Consider the following 15,390-nt stretch of genomic DNA (forward strand, 5'->3'; position numbering starts at 1 on the left):
GCCATGCCTGGCTGACATTGTAGAAGTTGTTATGATGAGGTGGACATGCACTCATATCAAGGAACTTAAAACTGGGCTGTATTTTAGTGGTCTAGTATTTTGTAATATACAATTACATTTCAGTTGTAATATATTATTATTATTTTAGAAACAAGTTCTTAAACTTATGTTTCTGAAAGTATAGAACATTAAGTAAAAAACTATAACAAAAATTATCTTTTCTAGTTACAATCTTTGCATATGTTTGCTGCTTGCCAGAGGTTGCTAACCTTATTAAATTTTGCACATGGAGGATATAAACCAATTTTTGTAGGTTCAATATACACATTTGAAATAACCATAATTCAAAAATTACTCTATCAATACCAATTCATGTCACTATAAATTATCAAGCTTAGTAACTATGCTGTATTTGGGTCTAAAAATATGAAATTCTGAGCTCACTAATGTCTTTACAGTTTGGAATACATCATGAAAAGAAAACGTTTGCCACAGATGTGAATTTTGCAGAGATTGAGAAAGTCATTAGGGAAATATTCTGAGCTTTCGATTTCTTATAAGTGTTATTTGATAAAGTAGGTGTATGCGAGCAAGTATTTTCAAAAAAGTGAAGAGATAGGCTGGGCAACCTGTGTTGATTGAATAAATATATTAATATCTCATAGAACAGAAACAATACAAGGTTCTTACTTTACATCTTGGCTTGTTAATAGTGGTAACCTGAGTATCTAATTTGAAAAAAACTACAGACTTTGTATTTGAACAACACAAACATCTAATTTCAACTGATGCTGCATTCAACATACCACATGATACACAAAAATATCAACATTTCAGATATTTCTTTTAATATTTTATTTTTAATTAAATAAAAATTAACTAATGTATAATACTAAAAATTTAATTATAATCTATAATTTTATACCAAACTTATTGACTTACACTCATAAAATAGTGGTTCAATAAAGTTCTAAATACAAGTCTAAATCTAATGACATGCCCTTCAACATTACGAAGACCCATAGCAACAGTGTTTTCAATTTTCACCCCCTTAGGAAATTTTCTATTACTCTTGGTGTTTACATACAAATTTTGGATGAAATTAGCCCAAGAGCCTCAGAAGAGTTAGGGTGCAATCAGATTTTGTCTATTTATCTATATATAGAGGCAAGTACAGACAGCTAATCAAATTACATCTAATAATACAAAAAATGAAAAGATAAAACTGTATACTTAATTTCCATACAGAGAAATAGAACCTTATCAGATAATACATATTACACACTATGAACTTATGTCAGAAGTGATGATATCAAAGCTGTAATACTAATGACATTAATAGCTACAGACTTATGAAATGCTTTGTTATAATTTTTTATGTGACTAATTATAATACACAATTGAAAAAGTCACCTTGGATGTAAAGGTGTTTGGATCCATATAAAGTCCTGTTGGTCCATAGACAGCTGATTCTTCTGGATCCTGTTAAATTACACTTCAAAATATTTCAATCTGTACCTAAAGAATATATTTCATAATGTTTAAGACTTTTTGAGAAGTTAAATGTATTTTTTCTGTGAAATAAGATCCTTACATTTTCTATATCACAATAATTAAAGTCATGCACATCCACACAATGCGTGTACTAGATCCCAGCAAGCTTTATTCTATCCAGTGAACGAAGTATAAAAAATATAAAAGTAAATTTATTAAGTGTACTTCAAAATAACAAATGATATGACATCAATGCAAAGTTCACGTGATGTTTTAGCATTTTGTGGAAACTTTTGCAAGATTACTTCAAACTAAATATTTGAAACTTAACTACACCTCTTACAATTTTCCAAAACAGTTGTTACACATCTATTTCAGTTTTATTAACCACTTGTTTCCCAAAGTAGTGTACTTGTTACATAGGCTTTTTCTATTCTCAAGGAAACTTAACCCTCTTTTTTTTTTTTTTGATATAACGGAACTACTACAATATTTGTATTTAATTAAATAATGCATCTAAGAACACAGAATAACAACACATAAAAACCAGACAATGTTCTATAAGTATAATACTTCTTTCAGCTTTCTAACAATGCAATAACATCCATTGAATATTCAGCTAAGCCCAAAGCTGTATTTCCATGGAATAAAGTTTGAACTGGAAGCAAAATAGAATATTCTCTGTACATTAAGCAAAATAATACATTATTTGAAAGATTAAAATGTTGGCTTTATATTGGTTATAAATAATAAAGTATAAACCTCAGAGGGAGGAAGGAACTGTTGGCACTTTGTGAAAGAGAGTATGTGAGATATGGGCATGGTAGGAGAGACTGATCTTCTAGTTTATGACTCTGAAACCAATTAAGATTGAATGATATAAAATGTGCATGTTGCTCAAGTAGTAACTGTATTATAATGAGTAGTTTATGTTAAATTCTGTACTTCTAAGAGGAGTAGTAAATACATTAGAGAAGGGAAAAGACCTAAAGAGTAAATGTCACAATACTGATACTTGGAGAGAATGAGGATTGTTTAGAAATATTTTCTTATAAAATTAAGAACTTAAAATATTAATATTACAATTTTATTTATTAACTATATTTTGATGCCAAGTATATTTGTATAAAGTAGTTTAAATTTTGTATATAACTCTGTAAAACATTGTGGCATGTGTTTAGACCTACCTGATGCATAAAGGTTAATCAAGGAATCTTGGATCTAACTGAATAAAACAACAGGACCCATTAATGAACACTAAAACTAAGTTACAGAAATGTGAAGAATTCCTCCCATGTTTATTCTTTTGAATTTAATTTGAAGCACATTGATAATTAACAGAACTATCTGAGTGTAAAATATTTTTAGATCAACATTTCAATAACCTTAAAATCTGATCAAGTATAGAATTTCCTAAAGTTTGCTTGTTTTTTATAAAAAATTTATTTCGATTAAAAATATCTGTGCTGTTACTTACATGAAGTAATTCTTTGTTAAACAAAGAAATACAAACCAACATTTACAATCTGTAAAATGAATTTGTAAACTGCTATTTTGTATCCAGTTCACTTTTACTCTATTTTCTGTAAGTTATCAAAATTAACCCCAAACTTGCTGACAAAGAGAGATCACCAATAACATCTCTTGGCTTATTTAACAAACATTTTAAAATCAATTATACACAAAACTGCTTGAAGATTTATGGTTTTGTTGGTTTAATTCCATAATTTAAAACATGAACACAAGTTTAAACAAAAATATTATCAATCTTATTAACTACTGTTGAGATTTTCTCTATATATTTTACAAAAAAAATTAATGATTTCACCCTTTTTTTGTTTAATCAGTTATTTGCAGTGAGTGTTTTGAGACGCAAAAACAGAAATATTCAATATGATGCAATGTGACCCAATGCCTGATCAGTGAAAGTGGAGTTTTTTTGAGGCACTTCTGTTCCATACATCTAATTCTAGGGATTGGATTTTTAGATCTCACATTGCCCCGAAGGACCATAAGTCCTAGAAAGGTCATTTGTTTCATGAACTTCAGATACGCATCACAAATGCCACTATCTCAAACATCAAGTTCAGTCCTTTATTCATATCAACAGTGGGGCAAAGAGGAGATAAAAAGATTGAGAACCCCCAATAATATAATGAAACAAATTTCATACTGAAAGAACCATCATAACTGATGATGACAAACGTGACCCCACTATTACTAAATAGGGAAACTCATGTTTTTTAACAAACTACCAAAGCGACTTGATTACATATTTGTTTAAATAATCCATTTATAATTGTGATGTCAGAAGTTGTATATAAAACAGTACTCTTATTATTAATTACAGTGAAAGAAAAATACATTATTTGCAGTAACAACAAGTATCTGTGAGATACTTACGGCCCCTATCCTCTGCACCACCTCCTCATTAACTGGATACTTTAGCTTTACTCTCCTATATAAGGCATGCTTCTCATAGAAATTTATTAATTCAACTAAACTTTCAAACTGGGCTGTTCCAATGATAAAAAGCCTTCCTTCCTGTTTGACACGACAATGTTTAATCTTGTTTTCTGCTCTAAAAACAATTGTGAATTCAGTAATTAATTCTTCAACTAATTGGATATCTCAAAAGTCAAAGAAATATGTAAACTAGATTTGAATCTCTTTCTTTGTCTCCATTATTAAAAAACAAAAAGATGTTGATTTTAAATAACTCTTGTTTTATTTAACAGTATAGGATGCAAATATGCTCAGGAGACAACATAATAGAAGAATGGGAGCTTCCAAAAATTCCCTTTCTAGTTTTTGATATAATATACATAAAAAAATTCAAAGTCAACATAAATATGGTACACAGTTTTACTACTATTTCATTTGCAATGTTAACAGATATGTTTGACTGTTTTAACCAAGATGCAACATAAAACTAATAAATATTTTACATAAAGAAGCAATGAAGAATAGTTTATTACTGTTTTACTTAATATGTAAATACAAACAATGTTACTGAATTTGAAATAACATTTGCCATATCAGTTACGTTTAACTGATAATTTATTTGAAATACAAAAAGCTACAACAATTATAGAATGCTTATAACATTAGAGTACAAAAGCTCTAATTCTACCACATGCAATAAATACAAAAAAAGAAAAAGGAAACCAAAATCTAAGCAATGCAAGGCAAATGCATCTATATGTAATAAGTGAACAGTTTAGTTTTATGGTTACTACCTGAAGGATATTGCAAAACAGTTATCCTCCTTCTCACTAGGGCGGACAAGAAATGCCCCTTCGTATCGAACCCTCTTCAGCATATCTTCTGCTTGTGCTTTAGTCATTGTGGGCTGATACCATCTGCATTAAAAGTTACATAAAATGTTTTACAATGCCTATTGCCTGGAGAAGAACAATGTAATTCTTCAAGCACTAAAACAAGTTAGACAAGTTAAAATGTAATACAAAACAATTTTTTTATGTTGTTTTTAGGTGTTTCTGGAAAATATAAATTTGTAATTTTACCTGGGAAGGCTGGATATGAATCGTTTAATTACAACCTTGGTAAATACATAGCATGGGCATTCTCCAAATATGTAACATCAGCCAGCTCATTTATCAAAGACTCTTTTAATTTCAAGTCTAATCTAAATCAACTTAATCATAAAGCCTTAATGGCCAGTTTCGATGTTATATCCCTCTTTACAGAAGTTCCAACCACTGAAGCCTGCAAGATAGCCTTAGAACTCTATATCCGAGACCCTAACCCAACTACAGAAATTCCCAGTAACCAGTTAGCAACCCTCATAGAATTCACCACGATAAAGACAAACTTCATGTTCAACAACCAAAACTATATACAAACAAACGGCCTAAGCATGGGCAACCCAGTATCACCAGTTCTAGCCAATATTTTTATGACACAAGTTGAAACACAAGCAATTAACACAGCATTACATCCACCACTATACTGGTATAGATATGTAGATGACACGGTTATGGGATTCAAATCTACAGAACACATACTTAATTTTTCAATCACATTAACTCTATACATCCCAACATCAACTTCACATGTGAACAGGAAGAAAACAATCAAATATCATTTCTTAACCTCAAAATTACAAGACCTGATACACAATTTCAAACAGAAATCCACCGAAAAATCACCCATACTGGACTATACATTCCTTGGGACTCAGCACATGAAACAAAACAAAAACTCAACATACTAAGAAACCAAATAAACACAGCCATAAAACTATGCTCACCAGATAAAATTAACGATGAATTAGACAAAATAAAACAATACTTCACCAACATCAATAAGTTTCCTCCACAAACCGTAGAAAACATTATATGCACACACCTAGACAGAAAGCAAAATCAACCAACTAAAGTAAATACAGCTCACGAATCAAAACCACGAAACCATATACTGCTGTATACCATATATTCCCGACATCAGCAAACAAATAACCAACATTTGGCAAAAATTAGTAACAAAATATGACATTCCAATTAATACCAAATTTATTCAAAAACCAGGCACAAAACTGAGGTCTATACTATGTAAAACTACACTGACAAACACCACACCAACATTATTTATAAAATACAATGTGAAAACTGCCACGACTTCTATATTGAGAAACAAGTAGAAAATGGAAACCAGATTCAAAGAACATAAAAGTCACCTTCACACGTTTTCGAACACTGCAAGTCAAATAAACACAACATAACCATAAAAAACACTCAAATACTAAATAAAGAAACAAACATAAACAAACGTAAAATTAAAGAAGCCTTACTTGTACAACAACTTAAACCCAAAATAAACCAATATAAAGGAACGCTTTATACCTATATTAATATAATAAATAAAATTATATATTCAAACATCTAACACCGCCTCTACATTTCGACACACAGTTACACAACCCCTTTCAAACATGTGGTCAGCTTCCGGTCAGTTACCTCTTTCTTTGTGAACCTGACGATGACCGAAGAAGGTCGAACGTTGTTCGCTCTTCTATGTAAAGTGTTTTCAGCCCAAAACGAGCCGTTTTGCATATAAATTCTCAACAAGTGGGTTTCTCGTCATCACTGATTATTGTTTCATCAGGCGACTGTAACGAGAAGTGTAAGTTTTGTGTTTTTCTCAGTGTATTTGTACTTACCTGTTACCATTATGTCTGAACTAGCATACCGTACACCACTATTAACAGTACACGCTCACACGATCGTTAAGAAACTAAGGAATTTAAACCAACGAATTATTAATAGAAGAAATGACATTTATTTTATTCAACAATGTAGAAAAGAACAACTAACCCCTAATTTGTAAAGGTAAAACTTTCAAAAAATTTTAATACATACACAAACATTATCCAAAATTTACAGAAAAACTACTGAAAGCCATGTTGAACACAAAATACAAAGAACTACATGACTTACAAAAAAAAAATGAATCTAGACCATCAACTGGCATGCTGCATTAAACCAGAGATTTACGGACTTATACAACGAAACATAAACCAAATCAATACTAAAAACGACAGAGACAAAAGATCTGCCACAACAAAAAACTAGAAAAACTAAGATGCAAACAACAGAAAAGACACCAAAACGACAAACCGTTGACTAACCTCATAATTAACAGATCCGACCGTCAATTAAACACAGACGAGATACATCTACTTAACAAAGGACTCAACTGCTATAGCACCTAGGTACATTCCAACCATAGAAATCAAAACATGTTTAGAAGACCTAGCCAGGAGACTTGTGATACTTTCTACAGAGAACAAAAACAAGGAAACAACCAAAAACAACCAACAGAAAGAAGACAACTTAGATAATTTTATTGACATCCAACAGCCAGCCTTCCCAGGTAAAATTACAAATTTATATTTTCCAGAAACACCTAAAAACAACATCTTAAACGATTTTTTCAAAGAATTTTCTCACAAAACAATTTTGATAAGTTTATACTGTACTCCATGAAAATTAATTCTTACCAAACAAAATATAAGAATGACAAATTATAGTTCATGTAACTAAAAATTAAACTGTTTAGCTTTAATACTTTACACAACCAAATAAATTAGAAATCCTTTCAAGCTATGTAATAATTACTTAGTTTACTCTGCATCCTTGCTAATATTATATAACATTATTTCTGGTTTCTGATGCCATCTTTCTCAGATATAGAAGACCTTTAATGTAAAGTCTTTAAGCAAACTAAAACCAGAAACTATACTACAGTTGTTTTTTTAAATTAAAGTATTGATTTTACAAAAACAAATTAATTCATGTATCTTCTAAAGTTCCTAATTTCATTTAATTATAAAAGGTTTAAGTCTGATCTACAACAAAGTATTCTAGCTTTTTCTGAAGACAAAGGGATAAGCTAGTTTTGAGCATTATCCTTCTTACTCTTTGCCTTCATGCTTATTTGGCTGTGGCACGGGTTCATTTAGGCACATGTAGAACTCAGGACTGCGAAGAGGATGCGACTGGTAATGTGTAATTAGGCTAAATAGTGTGTCAAATGCCACTGTATCTATAAGATAGTATTTTGTTTGGCCTCGTTCCTGTCTGGATCGTATTCTGCAATGGTTTACTTTTCCCTGGCGCCTAGATAATGAAAAATATGAAATGTTTCAAGATAACAAAATATGATTGAATGTATGCACAGAACAGTTTCTGGTGAAGTTTACATGGTTGACTAAACTGTTTTACCATCAAATTTAAAAACTGATCAGGTAAACCACATTCCCAACATTTTATCTTGATCTTAGCCTATTATATTTTACTGTGCTCCATATGAACTCCATACGTTTGATACATTCTAGTTTTGCAATTCATTTGGTTCACATCAGTGCAGTTATGCATGCTATATGACTGACACAACATGGCTCTGTACTCCATATGGATGACAATCTTAGTTCTGTGCTCTATACAACTGACACAGTTATAACATATAATCCAGTGACTTTATCAAGACACTGGTACAATCTACTAAGACGACTAAAAAAGAACAAGAAAAAGTTTCTATTCTAGCATTGGATATAAAATCATTCCCTTTACCACTGACTGCTATAACGAAAATAAAGTTAAAAAATTTTCAAACCATTTAATTGCATTAATTACATGAAATAAAACAAAATGTAAAAGCTAACTTTGTTGTAGAAAAGTTCTTACACAACATGAATGATTAGAAATTTAATAAAATGAACATCATTCATGAATGGAACTAGCTGTTGAATGTTACCCATTAAACAATATAAAGCTCTTCTATTTTAGAAACTTTCAGTCCAGTATTTTTAAACTGGTAGCAAACTCCAAATCCTGAACAGTTTTCAGGGGTTCAGTCTATACAAGTTTAACAAAAAGTTGTGGTGGAGATACAGGAAGTTTTTGGGATGAATAGTATATAACATAGAACTAAATTAATGTTATTCTTATTATATATGCAAACTATTTTAATATGAATGTGCTGTTTCGTTTATCCTAGCGAAACCCTAGTCCTTTAAAGTAATTTTTCTTTACAAGTATCAACTGTGAATTTCAGACTAATGACAGCCTTTAAACATTCTTTGGTTCTATTCCAAGATATCAGAATACTGAACACATTCTTAGTAAAAGGCATTTTATCACATCTTTAGTACTTATTTGCCCAACCTAGTATCCTTGATGTAACATATTTCCATGTAAATTCAAGATGTTTAATAATTCTGATTCGCTCTAAGCATGTGCAGTGGAATATGATGGTTAAATTTAGCAAGCATGAAATTGTTACTTTCATGACCGTTTAAGTAAAATGTCTTACTCAAGTTATGAGAATTTTGTGTTCTGAAGATCAGATAAAAAGGGAAATTTAAACCAAATTTTGAAGAATATATAATTGACATAAATAACCTGGATAAACATGTAAATTGAAAATACATTTTATGAGGAGAAAAATTCAAAATACATACTTTTGACTTGCAGTTGCTTTGGAATGTCAGATTAAAACAAGCTTAACTTTAATTCTAGCCCTATAAATCAGTTTACTTATGGGCCTATGCCATTATTAATTATAAATTTCTAAAAAACGTGTCCCACAAAAATACAGAAAATGAGTAACTTCACCTAATTTATTTATTCTTTAGACTGAGTATTGCTACAGCAAAATAGTCATACATGGTTTTCACTAGTATTGGATGACGTGTAAACAAAACAGTACTTTGAGGATTAAATATTTAGCAGTAAATCATAATACAGACAAAAAGTCATTTATATTATAAAATCCTAAAAAAAAAAAAATCACAGCATTAATTAGATCCAAATACTTAAACAGATAAGTATAATTACCAAAAGGACAGAGAGTAATCCCCTACAAAAGTATCACTCTCTCGGACTAAAAAAGTACCATCACCAAGATGCTGATAGCGGTGCAACAATTCTTCTGCTTGCGAACGACCACCAGGTAGTTTTCCATGAAACCACTTTTCACTAAAATGCAGTTCATCACAAGGAACACTCTAATAAGAAACATTTAAATATTCATGATTAAAACATTCTTTCGATGGTCAAGTTTCGATAAAACAACAGTGTTGAAATATGGAATTGAAAATTTATAAAATGAATTTTAACAAACAAGCCTGTCTACTCTCACACAATTTAATACCATAATAGAGACTGTAAACATGTTTTACAACTTAAAGTATACATAATTATTACACAATTGGTTCATATCAACACAACTCACTGATTAAGACAGGCTTCTCAAAATAATTCAGTCATTAAGCTTTTTTTCTGTCACTATAACTGAATATTAACCTAAAAAAAAATGTAATACTTAACCAAGTAGGAATGGTCTATGCATCTCAAAAATCCCCATGGTATCATTTCTGATTACCAAATGAATTACACCCATTATTTTATCAACTCACTAAAGTACTTAAACAATGAAAAACTTTTATCAGGAAATTAAAATATTTATGATATCATGAATTATTTGTTATTACATGATACTATAACTTTTGTTACTAAAAGAATCAATGTCCTCATTTAGTCAAGTTTCAGTCTTCCATTTTGATCAAATTTAAATATAATATTTAAAGAAGAACTAATTCAAAACTGTTTACAGGTCATGTAAACTAACTAATGTAAAATATTAAAAAAGTTAAATCAGTTAGTAAAGTGCAAAATATCTATAAAACCTTTTCCAGCACTGTTTTAGTGTTAAAAGTAACTAACTTACCAGTTCAAAAGACAGGGAAAGAGCTCCCAGGGACAACGTATATGTTGGCTGTCCTATGTCACTCCCTGGAGGGGGGAGGGGTTCCCAAGGTTACTTGGTGACAACTGATCAACTGGTTTGCAAGTTATAAACAGACATAATGCATGGGGAAAAAGCACGGGACAGATTCAAATGCCAGACTCTGAAGGCACATGCCAAGTTTGTTGACAAGTGGTCCAGCTTTTTGGCAATTATAAGCATGCATACAGTACTGTACAAGTGTTAGGACAAGAAAATATTTTGTCATTCTTTTCTTTGTGGTGGTTGTTCTTTCACACTATTATAGAATAAATTTCAACACCATGGTAATGTTTCACTGATCCCTGTTGGCAATTGAATGAGTCAAGGTGAGAATAATTACCATTCTTTATAATTCCCATATAATTGTACCAAGTATACTTGTCATAATGATACTGCGTGAATGAACATACTGATCAAGTTTAAGGTCTGAAATAGCTCATGGTACTCCATGCAGTGTCTACTATATAGAAAGAAGTTAGCAAGAAGCTAGTGTATGATATGGGTATATGCTAGAAGAAATAAATTTAATAGCACTTTATAAATAAACCTTAATAAAAACAGTGTTCAAAACTATTTATTATGTTCCATCATGCCATGACCCAAAAGAATTATTAGCAGGGCAGAGTTTGCATAAAAGCTTTATGTGATGCTGGTTGGACTCTTTGATAACAGCTGTAGAGTTGAATTGCTCTCCAAACACTATCAAGTACACCATAGATCATAAGACCAAGACAGGTAAATAGGAAAATAAGAGGTAAAACACCTAAACTCAATGATACTAATGCTGAGTATCTTCATTCATGCAGCCTTCAGGCCAAAAGGAAAACTGCCACCGATCTCAAGCACAAGATAAACAACCATCTACCAAATAACAGAAAAAAAACGTGTCCACATTTACATTATCAAGAAGACTCAATAAGAATGAAATATCTGGTGATATGTCAATAGATAGAAATGTGCTAAAAAGTACAAAAACTGGACAGTCAATGATCAGAAAAGGGTGTTATGGATGGATGAGGCCAAGTTTTGCAGGATGAAAGATACTTACCTCAATGCAATGTAAACTACCATGAAGTATGGGGGAGGCAGCATGACAGTTTGGGGGGGGGGTATGCAGAGGCAATGGGAGTTACTTGCAAAATAGATGGAATAATCAAACAGTGCAAGCACCATCAGATAGTGATTCATCATGATATACCCAATAATTTGAATATTATTTGCAAAGGGTTTTACTGCTAAGAAGATTATGACCCCAAACACTCATCCAACCTATGTAGAAATTACTTAACTAAGAAGAAACTGCATGAGTCATTAAAATCATACAATGGTCTCCAAAGAGCTTCAGTCTTAACCCAATACAGCAGATCTGGGATTTGATAGATCAAAAACTTGACAAATCAAAAGTTGCTTCCAAAGAAGCTTTATGGAAGTGTGTTAGAAACATTTGGAGTAAAATCCCAAAAGACACTTGAATTAAATATATTGCAAAAATGCCTGTAAGACTGTTTGCAGTTATGAAAGCAAAAGGAGGCCACACAAATATTAACTGTTTGTTGAACTCAAGCACTTCTACTGAGTTTCTGTTGTATTAAATATGAAAATGAATAAGATTTTGATGTTTTACCTGTGATTTACCTTCATTGTTCGTTGCCTGACTTTTCCTAACACTTCTGCACAATACTGTATGGGAACAGATTTTAGTCAAATAATAGTTTAAACATATCCAAAAACCTATTTTCTCATAATAACAACCATTTAATTAATGCCAAGTGAGCAAATTATTTAACCAACTAATACACCAAATAAAAATAGTACAAACACTTTAGTTCTTACTATATTGTGTAATAAAAGAGTAGTTACAGTAAAATACTTAAATTCTACTTGTAAGTCTAATATCCACTGATAGCCTTTGACCTATGAATATTTAAAAACAGAAAATAAAACATGGGCCAGTTTGACAGGTATACAGTTGGGGGCCAAGAAGACAGTTGAGATGTTTAAAAAAATCTACTTTTTGTGAAATGCATTTTTTGAGGCACATATGAATGCTTTCAAGAATGGTATTCAAGTTTGGCAAACTTCTCCAGATTGTTGTTGAACTAACAACATGATAGGTTTTAATAAGTTTATTAATATACATCACTTACATCCCTTTGTTGTAACTGTCTGTCAGCATCACCTTCCTCATCATCATCTTGAATTTGTTGCTCCTCTGCATAGTACATCTTGTTTTGAGTAAGCATAAAGAAGTGTGGCCGCCATTCCTAAATCAAAGCCAATGGGAACAGTTTCATACAATTTATACTTTTGTATCTTGTGTAACATAGATAACTTTGTATTCATAAAGATAATGAAGAAATATTCAAATAATTAACAAGAAAAGTTTAGGGCCTTTAACAGAGATGTTTGCCTATTTTTAAAGTTAACAATGGCTTTTGTTAAAGGTCTTTCACATTTACCCAGACACTTGGTTCAAGTACACAAACTACAGTAAGGTGAATGTAATAAGCAGTTTACTGGAAGAACTAGAACAATAAGGTAAAAAGATGAACTTTCTTGCTATTACCAAGACAGTAAACCTTAGAATCAAATGAAAATTTTAAACACCCTTATCTTATGAAGTGCTGTCAGTACCAAAAGCAGTAGTTCTGTAGTCTAACACACACACACACACACACACACAGTCTCTTGCATTCTGATGCTGACATAGACACTTTCTAAGATTAAAAAAATTGCAACAATCTTGCAAACCTTATAATTTAGAGGCATTTAGAGGAATCTTCAGATAAAACTCAATGCATGTCTTGTCACATACTTCTGAACTTTTGATATTTGCAATTGTATACAGGTAGCTAAGGGTAAGACATTTCTTAAGTGAAATTTTAATAGGTACAAAAGTATGGCAATGTTCAACTATTAACAAGACATACTGGCAGGACTGTAGAATCTAACTATTGAAAATGTATATTTACATAGAAACATACATTACCAACAACATTTAGTTATAATTTGGTGATAAGAACACCAAGATCAAGATAACAATTGCTGGTATGCAAGATAAATGCCACAAGTTTAATTACTTCAGATAAATGGACTGATCATTTAAAATATCAAAATAAAATTGCAGATTGACTGTTTCAGAGTGGAAATAATTTGTTTAACATTCAAACAGAATAAGATTATTCAGACAACTTTTACAAACAATTCTTAGTAATTCTGAAATATGCCACTGACGATGAATAAAAGCAGTTGTAATATTTTTTAGTTAAACTTACCTTAGATATAAACTTCACAATTGAAAAAACCAACATATCACTCGCTAGATCTAAAATTATAACAGTCTTGTTGGAAATATTGAAGTTTAATATGTTTCATCAAAACTGACTGGTGATTACACTCATTATTTTAATCTGATATTAGGTAAAGGTTAATAATATATACAATTAATATTATGTTTTACAACAGTGACATGAATTAGATTCTTTAGGTAAATAAACCAAAGCTTTGAAAATTATAGCAACATTTATAAACATCAAGTTTTATCTTCAACAATCCTGCTAACATGATTACATGAGTTACAAGTGTACATATGACTGAAAACTAATAACCCTTAATAATGATTGCTAATTTTGTTATCTTTCACTGTTAATATTATACCTTGTGTGTGGGAATAGAGTTCACTTCATTCTTCAAGTAAACATACACACTTTGGAAACTTTAACATTAACATTTTAATTCTGCTAATAAGCTGAAACTATGGTGCAAAAAACTATTTTGTGAAAAAAATAAATTGAATTAAGACCAATGAAAGAACTTATTTTAAGAGACACGATATAATACAGTTTTAATGTTTTTGTAGTATTTCATTTCCACTATTCAATCTCATTGTTTCATAACAGTGACTGTCATGACAAGTGTTTCCAACCTGCAGTACTGATTGCAGAATTTACTTTTACAAAATCCAAATGTGATATTTTGTCAAACATACCAGGTCTGATAAAAAAAGTTCTAAGACTTCTTCTGTTACAGGTGTCAGTACAGAGGCAGTGAGCTTCACCGAGGTGTGTACAAAGTACAAATAGCGATCTATGCCACAAACAAGCCATTTCTCCAGCTATTATACCTGTGTTGAAAAAAACTAATTCAAAGACAGACATATCTCTTGTTCCTCTTGTGATAAAAATGGATGGAAAAGAAGAGCAACATGTGTGTATTAAGTTTCGTGCAAAAATAGTAAAAGAGGAACAGAAATTCTCAAAATGTTAAGAACTGCCTTTGGTGATGACTGCTTAAGTAAGGCTGTCATTTATCAGTGGATAAAACACTTCCAAGATGGCTGGGAATGGGTAAAAAATGACCCATGTTTTTGACAACTGTTAACATTGTCCACTGATAAAATGGTTGGTAAGGCGAAAGAAAAAATTTGAAGTAATTCATGATTAACTATCCACGAAATTGTGGATGAACTGGATATTTCCTTTACATCATGTCAGAAGATTTTAAGAGAAAAACTATGTATCTTCAGCATGACAACATACCTTCACATACTACTGTGTCTGTTCAAGAAATTTTGATAGAAAAAAA

General features: G+C 31.1%; 1 protein-coding gene across 3 annotated transcripts in view; it reads right to left on the bottom strand.

The window, feature by feature from the left end:
• The window catches only part of sl (small wing phospholipase C gamma 1), a 76,291-nt gene that overhangs the window by 24,796 nt on the left and 36,105 nt on the right, over positions 1-15,390 (bottom strand). For all 3 annotated transcript variants that reach the window (XM_076484094.1, XM_076484093.1, XM_076484096.1), the window contains exons 15-20: positions 12,954-13,070; positions 9,855-10,024; positions 7,935-8,135; positions 4,734-4,856; positions 3,898-4,075; positions 1,414-1,482 (exon numbers count right to left, since the gene is read on the bottom strand). In XM_076484094.1, coding sequence (XP_076340209.1) covers positions 1,414-1,482; positions 3,898-4,075; positions 4,734-4,856; positions 7,935-8,135; positions 9,855-10,024; positions 12,954-13,070 — 858 coding nt within the window. The remainder of the gene's footprint in view (positions 1-1,413; positions 1,483-3,897; positions 4,076-4,733; positions 4,857-7,934; positions 8,136-9,854; positions 10,025-12,953; positions 13,071-15,390) is intronic.

The sequence above is a fragment of the Tachypleus tridentatus genome, chromosome 13, assembly GCF_004210375.1.
Source record: "Tachypleus tridentatus isolate NWPU-2018 chromosome 13, ASM421037v1, whole genome shotgun sequence".
Lineage (NCBI taxonomy): Eukaryota > Metazoa > Arthropoda > Merostomata > Xiphosura > Limulidae > Tachypleus > Tachypleus tridentatus.